The sequence below is a fragment of the Gavialis gangeticus genome, unplaced genomic scaffold, assembly GCF_001723915.1.
Source record: "Gavialis gangeticus isolate Ggan-Ray unplaced genomic scaffold, GavGan_comp1, whole genome shotgun sequence".
In the NCBI taxonomy this organism is placed as follows: domain Eukaryota; kingdom Metazoa; phylum Chordata; order Crocodylia; family Gavialidae; genus Gavialis; species Gavialis gangeticus.
This window is the reverse complement of record NW_017728998.1, coordinates 417,262-431,460: the sequence shown is the minus strand read 5'-3', so window position 1 is coordinate 431,460 and position 14,199 is coordinate 417,262. Positions and strand designations below refer to the sequence as shown.

At 56.3% G+C, this 14,199-nt stretch overlaps 1 protein-coding gene across 1 annotated transcript in view; it reads left to right on the top strand.

Moving 5' to 3' along the window:
* Positions 1-14,199, top strand: part of LOC109289345 (protein Hook homolog 2-like) — a 168,923-nt gene that overhangs the window by 129,561 nt on the left and 25,163 nt on the right. The window contains exon 5 of the mRNA XM_019505340.1: positions 9,173-9,305. Coding sequence (XP_019360885.1) covers positions 9,173-9,305 — 133 coding nt within the window. The remainder of the gene's footprint in view (positions 1-9,172; positions 9,306-14,199) is intronic.

Below are 14,199 nucleotides of genomic sequence, written 5' to 3'. Positions count from 1 at the left end.
CTCTCCCTCCTCCCGTCGACTTGACGTTAATTAACACACGGGTTAATTGATTTTAAAAGCTGAAGAATTACAGTTAACTTTTCCCACAGGGTACAGACGCCAGCCGCTTGGCACAATTCTGCCTTTCGCGCTGGTGCAGGGGGGCAGGGAAAAGCCCGCAGCAAAACTAGCAACGGCTGAGAGAGCCGTGCCTGCTTATTGGAGTACGGCTGATGGGAGCCGACGTGCCACTGCCTTGTCCTCCACAATGTGTTGCCATTCGAGTTTGTTATAAATAATCACAGCAACCCACCTCGCACCTCCCCTTGCCCACCCTCCCTTCAGAAATGAACGCTCTGCGGAAGTTTCAGCGGGAGCAAGTCTCCCCCTGCCCCCCAGCCTGGTGGTAACAAATGCCCTCTCGCTGCCTGCCGCCTTTTGCTGGGTGGCTCGGAGGAGAGGGCTCCCCATCCCAAGGCATTGGGAGAGGCGGGGTGGGGAGTGGAAACGCTTTCGTCTTCCCTGCATTGGTGCTGCGTCCCTGTGCTGTTTTTTCTCCCTAATTGGCTCAGGTGCATTGCTTGTGGGGAGGAATCTCAACCAGGGGAAAGTTGGTTCATTGTAATTATGATCCAAATTTACCACGGGAACGCTTTGTTTTCCCTTGTGCTCTCCCGCGCCCTGCTCTCTGCTGCGAGAAGGGTGGGGGACAATGCAGTTAGGGGATGTGGCAGTGCTGGGAACTTGCTGCTTTCACCTTTTGTGCTTTCATTTTATTTCATTTTGTTTTTTAAAAGCATGAAGCAAGTGAAGCGACAAGAGGAATCCATTATGCAAATCAGGTCACATTTGCATAATGTCTCATGACTGGAATATGCAAATAGGCTGTATAATTTATGAGTGCCAGTGTCTGTCTAAAAGTGTTTCCCATAATTTATAAAAAGTGAGCCTGCGAGACGTGGGGAAGGCGGCTTGGCTGGCTGCCCTGCCAGGAGGGCTCTGAGCAGTCTCCTCCAAGTGTTCCCTGGTTGCAGCAGCAGACGTTGCACTGCCAAATGCTCACTAACCCACAAGAGGCAAAGCTCCCCTTTCTCTCTCCGTCTCCCTGCCACACACATGCTTCCTTTCTGTCCCTCCCCTCTCACTTGTGAGTTCTCCACAGCCCCTTCGACTGGTGCACCGGGCTCCGTGACTCATTGGAAAGGAAGGGTGAGCCTAGCTGCCATTCACTTGTTCTGACTGGGGACGCTGGGGAGAAAAGGCTGCTCCTTTCAACGGGGCTCTCAGACGATCCAGCTCGGTGAGCGCTGCGTGTCACGGACTGGTGCTCAGTGGTGTTTGACGTGGGTCATGCCCAGCTCGCGCTTTGAGCAAGGGATCTATGCCTGCCTTTTTGAACAGCTGCTGGTGCCACTCCAAGAGTCCTGGAGCTTCGTAGCTGGAGTTGTTTCTAGTTTCAATGACCAGTCTTCAGAGTGCTCTGAAAGCGCAGGACAGGTATTGAGGCTCTTTCTGTGCTTCATATTCCCCTGGGCACCAGGGCTCATGTGCTTGGTGATGCTTGTTGGAGCCAGCCAGGTGGGCAGGCTGCGAAGCATGGGAACACACCCAGCTCCGTGGTCCAGGTGGGAGTCGTTTTGATCACAAAGTGCACTGCGTGCTTTGGCGGTGACACATCACGCGCAGAGCAACCGCTCGCTGTGCAGGCTGACCTTGCCGCAGAAGGCAGAGAGGTCGGGGCTGGCAGCAGCTCTTGGCCTTGGGTCCTCTATGTCCAGGTGGGCCAAGAAGCTGCTTTCCGGCAGGGAAAGGTGCTTAGCTTTCCACACAAGTCCAGCTTTTTGTGTAAAAACCAAGTGTGCCTTCAGCTCTTCTAGCACCAAAGAAAAGCTGCTGAGTGTGACTAGCTGCCTTCACTGGGGAATGCATAATTCATGGGGGTTTCATCGGGGTGTGTAAAGTCCCCCTTTCAGAACTCACTTTGGGAAGTTATGGAAATGCACCACGTTTACCAGCACTGACTGTGCAGCAAGGCTTGACTTCAGCCGTATAGGGCAGAGCACACCTGTAACATTAACGAGTGACTGTGCCATCCTGCCTTGCTGTATGTGAGTGAAATAGTGCAAAGAACCCCAAGACAGAAGCACGCAGATGTTGAGCTGCAGGAAGACAGGAGATGCGGAAGAGAAGGCGACAGGTGAAGAAAACAGTAACAGCCTTGCACACGTGTAGGCTGCAGAGTGGAGCCTTGCGCAAGCCTGGGTGTGCACTATCTTCTTCCTGTGTGAGAGGTGGCAGCGGCCAGCAGCCCCAGCTGTGCCCCAGACCAACAGAGGTGAGACCTTGCCTGCAGCCTGTGAGCAATGAGTACGTGCAGCGTGCCCTGTGGGAGTGTGGAGGTGGCAATGGGGTCCTCTGGCAAGCAGCAGGTGTTAGCCCTGTGTGCAGTGGGATGCAAGTGCAGAGCACCAGTGCGGCAGCCCTGGTGACTGGAGGGAGGGTGGTCACTAGCAAACAGAAATCATCTGCCTGCTTAGGACAGGGCAGGGGGTAGCACCAGAGGGGAGGATGCTCTTCGTCTTCTCCTGATGCTGCTGTGAGAAGACTTTGGACCACTGGAGGCCAGCACGATCCTTTGAGTCAGGAAAGTGGCTGTGAAGCTGCCAGAGGCCTGGACTTCCTCCCCATCTGCATGTCCTTGTATCACTTCCTGTCTACAGTGGCCAGCAGATCCACAACCCCTCTCTGTAGGCCATTCTCACCAGCCCGTTCAGCAGATGCATCCACGTCTAAAGGAGCAGGGCTGTCCCTGCTCCCATGGAGCCAAGAGACACCATTCAGGATGCATGCGGGCCAGCTGGACTCTTATGGCTGATGCTGGAGTTGCTGGTGCTGCCTGATGTGCGCGGTAGATGTAGCTGTTTCCATTCAGCCTCGTGGCAAAGCAAAGGCATCTCACATGAGCAAGACTGCCCCTCTGAACTCCGGGTGTTGCATCAGTCTGCAGGAAACTGCATGTCCACAGAAGGGGGCTGCCTGGTTCTGTGCATTTGCCATCAGGTCCTCAGTAATTGTGGGGCAGGGACTGAGGTATCACCATCATGGGGGATCAGGGTGAATACTGCCTTATGAAACTGAATACCCTCAGCAGTCTCTTGTTTTGTACCCCTGCCATTTGGAGACTGCTTCTGTAAGGAGTATGATGCGCCTTTTGCTTAGCACAACCATAGATGATTTTTCAGGTGAGAGCATGGAAATTCCCCTGGCACAGGGACTGAAGTGTCTGTATTTCTCTCCAGCGTTTTCCAGTCCTTGCAAGTATGGAACTACAAGACCTTAAACTGCACAAACACAAGACTATCTGGCTGGCCGTCTTCACCGCGTGCACGCTGTAGTTCCTTCTGGCCCAACCTTTGCCTCTGTGCCAGCTGCCCACCCCCTTCCTGGAACCGTCTCTCTTTTGTGCAAGGCTCGCTGTGCCCCCATCTCCCCAAGCTAGGATCCTGGGGCACCGTCTATCCTCCCTCCCCAACACAGACCCTATTCCTGTCTTCCTGCCACCAGTCCTGTTTTCTTTCTGTCTGGAAGAGGCACTGCTGAGGGATGCGACATGCTATACTTGCTGGTTGGAGAAGTGGACTGGGCAGTGATGTGCTGGAAGGGGTTGCTGGCCACTGTTAGATGGACAAAGCAAAGTGCCCTCAAGCTAGGCGTAGAGCTTGCTGCGCTCACCACCTAGTCATTACTGTTGCTTTTGCAGACATATGCAGGTCTGACCAGCAGAGCCCAGTGCCAGCCAGCTCGGTGCAGGTCAGGGCAGCGGGGAGGGGGCAGTGTGAGGACGGGGGGTCTGATGCCGCATATTTGTGCCGTGATGTGGGCAGGCCAGGGCACATCCCGTAGCTCAGCTGGAACTTGTATTGATTGCTGCCAGGTCTCTTCGTGGGCCTTGTCATGGAGCCATGGCAGGCGTCCGAAGAGGAACTGCCTTTGGGGGCGAGGCCTGAGTGTTGCGTCTCCGGATTGGTTAGACCCAGGTGCCTGAACGAGCGTTTCTGAAGGGCCGCAGTAGGCACTGGGGCTGTGCAGTGCTGGTGTCTGCACTCCTCTCCTGGGCAGGGGAGCTGGACAGCACTGTCGCAGGAAGGGGGGACCTTGTTGGCAAGCTGTGGCTTCGCATAGAGGCAGGGTGGAGGTGAGTGGTTGTCTCACCTTGCGCCAGAAGTGTGCTGATAGAGAGTGTGGCAGCTGCAGGCTCCCAGTGCAGTGCTCTGCCTTTGGCTCCCTAGAGCATTCCCTGGGCTTGCCAAGCTGTAGTGCCAGCGCATCCCCATCGTGCAGGCAGCCCCCGAGTGCCTCCAGGCACAGTCTGCTGGTTGGAGGGGCTGGGGCTGGGCCTTACTCAGTGCATGGACGTCGTGTTTGTGTCAGCGTGTCCTGGGCTAGTTGCTACTTATGCCGGTTGGGTAATGGGAGCTTTCAGTGGCTCAAAGCTTTGGGGCCAGGGAGAGTGTGTTGCATCGGAGCAGCCTGGAGGAGGTGGCAGAGCCGTGGGGTGCTCTGGTGAACAGGGTTTGGCCCTTGAGCACCTGCCTGCTGCTGATGGAAGGGGCGTCTGACCTCTGCTGATATGTCTTGGAGGCCCCGGGGCTGCGCACTGACAGCTGCGGGCAGTGCATGGAAGGACGTCCCTTCCTGCTGTCCCAGCACCAATATGGCCAAGTTGCACTTGAGTCAGTGATTTGCCTCTTTGACAGCCATGTCCCCGCGCCTGCCCATGGCGCGTGTGTGGGTGCATGTGTGTGAATGAGCCCGTGGCCCCATGCGCTGTCCCCAAGCTCAGTGTCAGTGTTAGGCAGGAGCAGGGATGAAAGTTGTCTTGTGGTCCCTGTGGGGGGGGGAGAGGAGCTGCTGGCTGGGCTTCTCTGGGGTCTGCTCCAGGGGGTCCACCGATCACCGTGGCGGGAGGCTGGCACAGCAGCCCTTCCCTGGCACTTGCCATGCTGGAGGCCGCTGATAAAGGCAGTGGCGTCGGCATGTCTCTGCCTAACCTACTGACCTAACTCGACCCACTGTCCCCACGTCATGTAGTGTGTGAGACTGAAGCCTCCTGCCCTCCCCTGTAAGGCCTTGTAGAAGTCTGACCAGCCCCGCGCTAAAGCTGGAGATGCCGTGAGTGCAGAAAACCAGCAATGCTTGAGGCAGCATCGGGGAAGGGGCTTAGAGGACCAGGCCAGCCCTCAGCGGAAGGAGCCTTGTTGCAGTGGGCCAGAGCCCAGGCCACTGCCCTCTCTGCTCTGCAGCAATTGCCTGCTTCTCCTTTTTGTACTGTGCCCAAACCCAGCAAGCCGCCTGAGCCCCTGCCACAGTTGCGGAGGCTTGGAGCGCTCCTTGTTGATGGGTTTGTGGCAGGACCATCGCTGGCAGGGTCGATCTAAGCTCCTTTTGCTTGCACAGCAAGCCAGTGGCCAGTCTGGTCCCTGTCCCTGAGATTGCCATGGCAGCCCCAGGGAGCTGTTGTGCTCCCACAACCACTGTCAGGTGCCCATGCAAAGCTCTGCCTCTCGGAGCTGGGCTCGTTCCCTCTTCCTGATGCTTGTTATTAATTTAGCAATGCCTTGGTCCTTTGCTGCCTCGTGGGATCCAACCAGCTAGCCTGAGGTCAGGGCTAGGAAATGGAGCCTGGCCTGCTAGTGAGGACAGGCTGCTGTGATGGTGATGGGCAAGGGACGCTGCTGACAACCCAACCGGGCATCTCTGCGTGTAGCTGTGCGTGTGGCTGCCTGGGCATCTCTGGGAGATGCGAGTCCTTATGCAGTTACTGGTGCCCAGGCAGAAGCAGGCTCTTCCCCCTTCCTGAAGTCAGGGCACCTCTGGGAGGTGTTGCTGCCCAGTGGGCCCGTGGAAGGTGCCACTTGCATCCACTGGGGAAAAGCAGGCCTTGGAAGGCATCACAGACGTGCTGCGGGGATGGCGGGCCCGAGAGGCATGGCTACAATCTGTGGCGCCAGCCTCACCCTCAGAGGATTGTGGGGCACGTGGGTCCTGTCATGTCTCTTCCCACACAATCCCCTGCAGACCTCTGCCAGGACACTCTTGGCATCCCAGTACCAAGTCACTGCAGCTCCGGTGCCTGCCGAGTGCCCGTGCTTGGCAGCGACCTGACTGCATGGGGCTGATTGCCTGATGTCTGTCACTAACAGTGGTGAGCAAAGTGTGTGGAATCTTTAAGTCTTTAACAAATCTCTCATTAATCCTAGCTAAGTAGATTAAAGCTTACTGCAGGCTTTAAGAGGAGGCAAGCTGCTCACTCATAGGGCACTGACAGCATACGTGGGGAAGGAAAAGTCAAGCAGGGTGGCTTGGACCTTATATTTCCTTTGCTCTAGCATGAGGTGGGAGTGAGGAGAAAATGTTTCCCTGGATGTGGGGTCAAGTGGAAGCAGATGTATCTGGAGATACCACCTGCTTTGGCTTGGCATCGAAGTGCCCCCGAAGCCCCTTGGGCCACTAGTCTGTGCTGCTGGTTCCAGGGACTTGCGCAGGCTTCATGCACCTGACCCCTTAGCAAGCACAGAGCAATGCCGGGGTCCCCATGAGCCTCAGGCCCAGCGCGTGCTGAGGGCTGCCGTCGCTCAGGAGGATGCCGGCTCTTCAGAGACCCCCATAACCTCTTCAAGGCACAAGCCGGGCTCAGTGTGATGCACAGGCCCTGAATTTCAGGAGGCCTGAGCACAGGTATTGTCTCGTGTTGCACCTCAGGCCTGCTTACTTGCACGTGGTGTAATGGTGCTACCTATGGATAGACAAATGTGGAAGGACTGGAAAACACAGCTGGAAATCCGGAAGCAGGGTGGGGGTTCTGGGGATGGGGGACAGCCGTTTGCTGAGACTCCTTCGGCTGGACCTGCCAGTGCTGTGCCGCAGGTACCCGGACAGCAGCGATGCAGCTTGCTCCTAAGACCCCCGGTGACAAGCTGTGCAGGAGATGGTGAGTGGGTTCACTGAGCTGGTCACCTGGCAGGAGCAAGACTCGTTTTGCAGGGGGGTCTTGTGACAGTGTGCAGCCCAACTGAAGAGCGCTGGCAGGCAGAGCCCCAGGCAGCAAGGGCCCTGCACTGATGTCTGCCTGCAAGTCTCCTGCATTCCCAGGGTCAGGCCTAATGGAGCGGAGCAGCCCCTCTGTTTCCTGGCTTTGCTGTGACCCCCGAGAGGTCCCTGTGCCTGGAGAGCAGGGTGGCTGGGCCTGCACTCTGCCTCGCGAAGGACGGGTGGGGGGGTGACAACTGCACTAAGGCTCACCGGGCCTCTACTCCCTGTGTGTTAGTAGAGGAGACAAGGCTTTAAAGCTGCAGCAGCAGTCGTCCTCTCAAAGCAGCAATACTGCATTTTAACAGCATGACCTTTCTCCAGCCACATCAGGGAGTCAGCTGAAAAATGGCGGGGGCTCCCCCGACTCCTTTGCTAATACAGTGAGTTGTTCGTATTGTCATCCTCAGGTGATCACAGGGCAGTGCAGCTAAATGCTGAGCTCTGCTCACCTTGTTCCCCAAGCACTCAGCTTCCTGCCCCTGCAAACTGCCTGAGGGTGCAGTAAGTAGGTTAATGCTTGCTTTAGGGTTCGCCTGAGGGTTGAAGTTCCCAGTAGGCAGAGCCGAGTTCTGCTCATTCTGTGCATGTGGAAGAGAGTGAGCGCAAGAGCTCGGGCACACGTGAAGCCTTCCAGGTGATTTGCTTCCCCCAGTGCTGTTGTTGTGGAGGGTTGCTCCTTCATCACTGCCGAAGCAGCACAGTGCACTGGACAGCTCCCGACCTCATCCCACGCATGGGCTCGGGGCTGGTTGTGTTGTAATGGCACCGTGCTTGTGGGCTCGCTTCAGTGTTTGTCACTCCTCGTACGCAGCTGTTGAATCCCTCCCTGCGAATGAACATGTAGACAATGGCATTCATGTCTCTGGTTGTGACTTGCTGACTGCACAGACAAGTGGGGAAATGGCTGCTGCTTTTCTCAGCTCTGCCTACCCACTGGATGCCCTCCCGGCTTCCTGCTAGCAGAGCTCCAGCCGTGCTTGACAGGCAGCACAAAGTCTGCCTGTGTGGGCACACGTGGGGCAGCGGCTCCTGCAGCCCGCTCTGCCTGTGCCCAGCACCAGCCAGGAAGAGCACCGGGAGCAGCCTCAGTGCAAGGCGGGACCGGCAGTGCTCCCATGTGCTTGCTGGGCTGCAGTCTGCAGGGAAACCCAGGCACGTCCTGCTCCAGGGGGAGGTCACATCATGTCCCTTCAGGTCACGTCCCCAGCATCCCTCTGCTTGATGCGCTGCCCTGCTGCACCTCCACCCGTGTGCCTGTGCAGCCAGGCACTCCCATCCCTTCAGGAGAGCCTGGCTCTGTGCACAGACCCCTCCTCTGACAGGCACATGGGCCTCTGGGAACCGCTGTGGGCTCCTGACCTCTGCCGCTCTCCTGACAATCCCCCTTCAGGGGAAACCCTCTCATGAGGGCCAGAGGATGCCCTGTCCGCCTTTCCCCTTCACCCATTTCTTGTAGGATGTATATGATGCGCTCCCTCTGCCCCATGGAGGGTGGGGGCAATGCCTGAGACCCTGCAAGGACAGTGGCAGCCATGAAGCTGGTGTCTCTTCTGTGCACCGTGCCTGAACACCAGGGCAGGGCGTATGGGACTTCCCCGTGGCAGGATGTGCCCTGCCCCTCTTGGGTCACTAGAAGGAGGCTCTGCCAGGCCAGGTGGGGGTGGACTCCCTGCTGGGGCTTTTCCTGACCCCGCTGCTGGAAGCAGCTGCACTTTGTAAAGCTGAGGGCTGCAGAACAAGCTCCTGTCGGGAGAGACTGGCACAGGGGGTTGCAGACCGGAAGTGGGGACTCTGGAGATGCGAGCGGTATCTGCTCAGGCAACGGGTTGGCATTCACAGGGTGTTCAGGGGCCAGAAGGGATCGTGACCAGCTTTGAACTGTGTTTTGTCAGCTGAATCCTGTGCGAGCCTGGAGTCCTGGGAAGGGTGCCTCCTCAGTTACCCTGAGCTGGGCAAGCCCTTTCTTTCCAGGCTTACTTGCTGAGGAGGCCCTGAGACCACCGGGTCCCTGGCCCCGACACATCTCTGATTTCCACCTTTTCTCAGCTCTTCCTTCTGCCCAGGACCTTTGTTCACTGGTGTGTTGTGTATGTTGTTTCAGCGACTCTTCATCAGGGCGAGGGATGGAGCAAGAGGACCTGGGAGCTCAGGTGGCCTCCAAAGGGCAGCTTATTCATCAGCTAAGTGTCCAGCGGAGGGAGGCGGCTCGCAGCCAGGAGAAGACCAAAGCTGAGGTAGGTTCCTCCGTGCTTGCAGGTCCCCTGTCTTGGTGGGGGTGGCCAAAAGGTCTGGCCGTGAACTTGAGTGCAGGGCTCTACAGGTTCCCACTTCAGCCAGACTTTCTGGCCATTCAAGAAAACGGAGGTGGCGGCTCCTCATCATCACTGATGCTGGGAAGGACTGTCGAGGGCAGATAACAGGGCTGGGTCGCAGATCACAGAGCTCTGCTGAGACAAGGTGTGGTACGGTAAGGATTCCTCTAGCATCCGAGTGACACAAGATCTGGACTAGCAGCAAATTTCCTTCAGTCGTAGGGGAGGAAAGGACAGAGTCTGTGGGGGGTGAAGAGCAGTGACAGCAGGTGTGGTGCTGCAGACACAAGCTGGTCACGTTGCACAGATGGTTCGTGGAGGGGCAGGAAGCAGGCATCAAGGCAAAGCAGCCTGGGGTGGGCAGGAGGAGATGCAACTGCAATGCAAGAGATTGCTGGGGCTCTGTGTGCGTGGCTGGAGCTCCTGCTGGTGTCTGCCATGCAGACAGCTGCTCTTGTAACATGCCCTCAGCGTGAAGTTGCTGGGCTAGGCCTGCCTGCAGGAAGTCCCGTCCCAGTGCGACGACACCAGTCAGCCATAGAGGATGGAGCAGGCTGCTGCCAGGAAGTAGACGTGTGGAGCTCTGTGTGGTCCCCAGGCTGCGGTGCAGAGGAAGGGTTTGGTTTTCCCCAGGCTGCTAGGCTTTGCTGACTGCTGTGCAGGGCAAGGAAAGAACTTTTTCCCTTCATGGTCCTATGGGTGTCTGGGTTTTTGCCTTCCTAAGAAGCACTGAATGGAGCTGCAACCAAGGCTGGGGACCTTGGTTGGGGTGTGCCAGTGCTCCTGCTGGGACTTAAAATCCCTCGGATCCCTGGCTGGGAGGCCATGCTCCTCCACTCGGGTCAGACTGATCGTCACATGTGGGGTCAGGAAGGAATCTTACCCCTGATTAGACTGTCGTGGAAGGGAGGGAGGGCGTCACCTTCCCCTGAGGCGGGGGCATGGTCCTCTTCCCTGGATCTCAAGTGTATTTTAACCGATGACTCCTGTCCTTGCAGTGGCAGTGTGTGATTGGCCTTATCTCCCTGCTTTACCTGTGGCAGGTTAAAGGCTGTTCTGGGTGTTTCAGGCCTTGTGCCTGGTTGTTGTGTGCGAAGGTTGTCCCCAGAAAGAAAAAAGGGTTTGGATAGGGGTGATCCTGCCTCAAGCAAGGGGTCCTTTCCAGCCCTACTTGTCTGTGATTCTGTAATCTGCCCATCATGTCTCCCTCTGACCATGACCTAGCCTTTCTTCATGTTCCTGCCCAGCCTCACCCCAGCTCCTTGACTGAGGTGAGGCTCCTTGGCTCACTTTTCAGACTGCTTTTCTGTCCCAGACCCTGCTCTCCCCTTTGGTCTGGGTCGCCAGTACTCGGTCATGACAGTCCACATCCATCCACATGTTCCCTTCCTGAGCATCCCCCCACCCAGGTCTGGTACAGCCACGCTTGCCCTCTATCAAACATAGAAATGTACCTTAAGCGGGCATCTGCACGTGCTTGTCTGTTAGCGATCCTTTGTTCTGGGGTGTCATCTTCTGTGCAAGGCCTCTGCTGCTTGCCCTGGGTCCTGTGCATGGCACCAGCTGCTGTGCTGAGCTCACCTCCCTTATTTCATGACCGTGTAACCAAACTGCAATAATACTTGCTTCCCAGGAAAACCAGGCCACCACCTCCTTGCCATAGCTCTCTGTAGGAAAGCCACTCTCTAGAGACCACTGAGATGCTGCCCGGTGTTGCCATCATGCAGAAGTGAAAGCCACACGTGTGGGCAGAGGTCATTCCAAACATGTTGTCAGCCTCATATGACAGCAATGCAGGGAGAAGAGCAGCCTTGTCCCTTGGATTCCCTAGAGGGGAAATCTTACCATTTGCGCGATGGTACCAAGCTCCTTCAGCACTTGGGCGGTGCAGCATTGTGCACCTGGGAGTGTGGGAGAGAAGACCGCCGTTCCCTGGAGCAGTGGGAACTGCATGAGGTAGAGTGCTTGCAGAGCAAGAGCAAGAGCTGCTCCTCGGGCATTGCAGCCAGCTGCTGTTCCCTCCAGACCCAGGAAGAGCACTGATGATCAGACCAGCCACCTCCGAGGAAGTGCACGCTGCTCAATTTGCTGTTCGCATTAGATGTCTTGCAGTGCAGGAGCCCCATGTGCACCAAAGCACAGTGCATGGACACAAGGTTGACACTGGGCGCTCCGATCAACCATTGGGTGCAAAGAGAAAAGGAACGATGCTGTGAGTCTCCTAGGGATGATGGTGACGGGGATTTGCTGCCATGTGGAACTCTGGCAGCTCTTGTGATGACAGCACGTGCTAGCCACCTCTGAGGCCAGCAGCCTAGAGGCAGGAAGCAGAAGAAAGTGAATAAAGTCCGCTTGCTCAAGTGACTGGAGTTGTTCACAGGCCCATGCAGCCAGCAGAAGCACGGTTAGCCTTGCAGCCTGCGATAGCTTCATCTCTGCAGCCCCTGGCTGCTGCTGTCTCTTGCACTGGATTGATGGGTTGCTTAGTTGCACCTCTGGTGTGCAGCCTCTCCCAAGTGAGACTGCCGTTGCTGTACATGAAGACAGTGATGCAGCTTTTAGATGAGGTAGATGAGCCAGAAAGGTGCTAACAGAGTACAGATGCAATGTGGGTGGAAGGGTGTGGGATGGCTGTGGTATGGCGGGTCCAGGTGCGCAGGGTCTGTAGGGCTGATAGCAGGGACTGCGGGGTCCTTGCCTGGTTTACGCTATGTTAAGCTGCCTTAAGCTGAAGATGCATTGTGAAACCAAAGAAGCAAAACTGCAGAAACTTATGCGATGCCTTCACTTTGTGCATGGACTTTGCGCGACGCTCTAGCTTTGACTTAACAGACGTGTCAGTCATGCATAGCCTGCAATAAGTATGTCTACCTAAGTCCAGTGAGATTGCTTTTAAAGTGGTTTAAAATGGTTTCAGGTGATCACTTCAGACATGGCCTCAATCTCACCTCCACTCTGCCCACATGCTCTTCCCAGCACCCCTTTGTCTGCCTGGGGCCTCTCCTTTCTCATGGCATCTCCATGGTTTCCTGTCCCTCTCCTCTCCCTCCTCAGTTTGCAGGTTCCTTACTGGCTCTCGTTTTCTGCCCAGGTTGCACTGAGGCAGACCCTAGGTAAAATGCAGGGGGCACTGGCTGTGAGCAGTAGGGACAGGGGGGTCTGACACTGCTTCTGTGCACTTCTTACAGGACCCAGGATTGCTGACTAGCAGCTTTCCCTCGTGGTCAACCAACAGCTCAGCCCCTGGCTGAGGGTGCCTTCTGCCCCCTGGTAGCAGGCAGTTCCTCTGTGCAGATCAGCCACTGCTGCTGGTTGCTGCCCTTGCTCCTACTGGTAGGGCCTGTGCAGTCAGTCTGAAACATCTGACTTGCTGACGCAATGCATGGGAAAGCCGCGCGGGATGGTGGCATGTTGGCTTGCTTTGTGGAAACTGCAAAATGCCTGAGCAGCCCCAGCTCTGCCTTCTTGGGCACACATGCACGATGCAACACAGTTGGCAGAGGCATCATCATAGCGTTTTTTCCATGGGATCCTGTCCCCATCAGTGCACAGGTGGGTCTTGCTCTGGGGTTGTGTAGTGAGGCAGGTGGCTCTCTGCAGGGCCCTGGCCTTGACATTGGAAGCCATGGAAGGGACAAGCCATGGTGCCAGGGGTGGGGGTGTTGAGTGCTTCCCCAGTCCATGTTCACAGAGATCCATCCTGAATCGGCTATTGTAGACTGGAGTGGTAGAGTGGGCCTGCCCGGGGCTGAAGGCCTTCCCTGCAGGGATCAGCGTCACGTAGGTCACTGGGCAAGTCTCTTGTCACAGGCCTTCCGCAGGTGGCCACTGCTCACGTTCCCCTCTTCCCAGCGTGCAGCTGGCAGCACCTGGGGCCGTGTCTGCAGGAGTGCTCAGCCCTCGCAGCTGCAGCTGGAGCCTGTTTCTGTTTAGGACCCATGAAAAGCCTGGCCCTAGACAGCACTGGTCAGGCACCTGAACATAGCGGTGCTTTCTGCACCTTGATCTCTCTTCCTTGTTGCCCACTGTAAAACAGGGGCAATGCCCCCTTCCTTGCAACGGGGCACTTGGGTACCGCACTGACAAATGCCAGAGGACTCCCATGAGTGAACTGCTGTGCTCAGTGCAGGATTTGAGGGTTGCGCAGTAAAAGAGACCTGGGGGCACACACTGCCTGGCACAAATAAAAAGGAATATTGACTGGCTTATGCATCCTGTGTGCTGAATGAGTCAGGAGTCCTCTGGGGACAGTGTGTTGTGTAATTAAAAACTGGACCCCAGCACATACCGGTGATGGATCTGCTTGCAGGCACAGTAGCCGCATGCTTCCTGAGCCTTTCCTAGTTCCTGAGCCTGGCTCTAACCTGAGCACTCTCTCAGCACCGTCCTGTTGTATGCAGCACTTTTTACAAATGAAGGAATCGCATCTGTTTCCATGAGTGTTTCCTGCTCACTCCAGCTAATGAAAATTGCGCCGGCCAGGCATTCCTTGAAAGCCTTTCTCAATAGTTAATGTTAATCGAGACACCAGAGCATTCTCTCGGCTATTAATCTGCAGATAATAGAAGGCCCATTTCTTAAGTACACACAGAAGAAGGAGGAGAAGAAATACTGGCGATGACACAAAATGAATTGTCTTCTCCCGTGCCCTTGTAACCTAGGGCATGTAGTGCGGGCTGGCAGCCATCACGTTACAGATTTAAAAGTGCTGGAATCTCTCGGTTCCAGAGCAGTTGCCTGATGGATTGGTGAGTAATGTACTTGAAGAGTGCATTACCCGGCCCCAGACTAATGGCGAGCTCTTGCCCATGGCTCT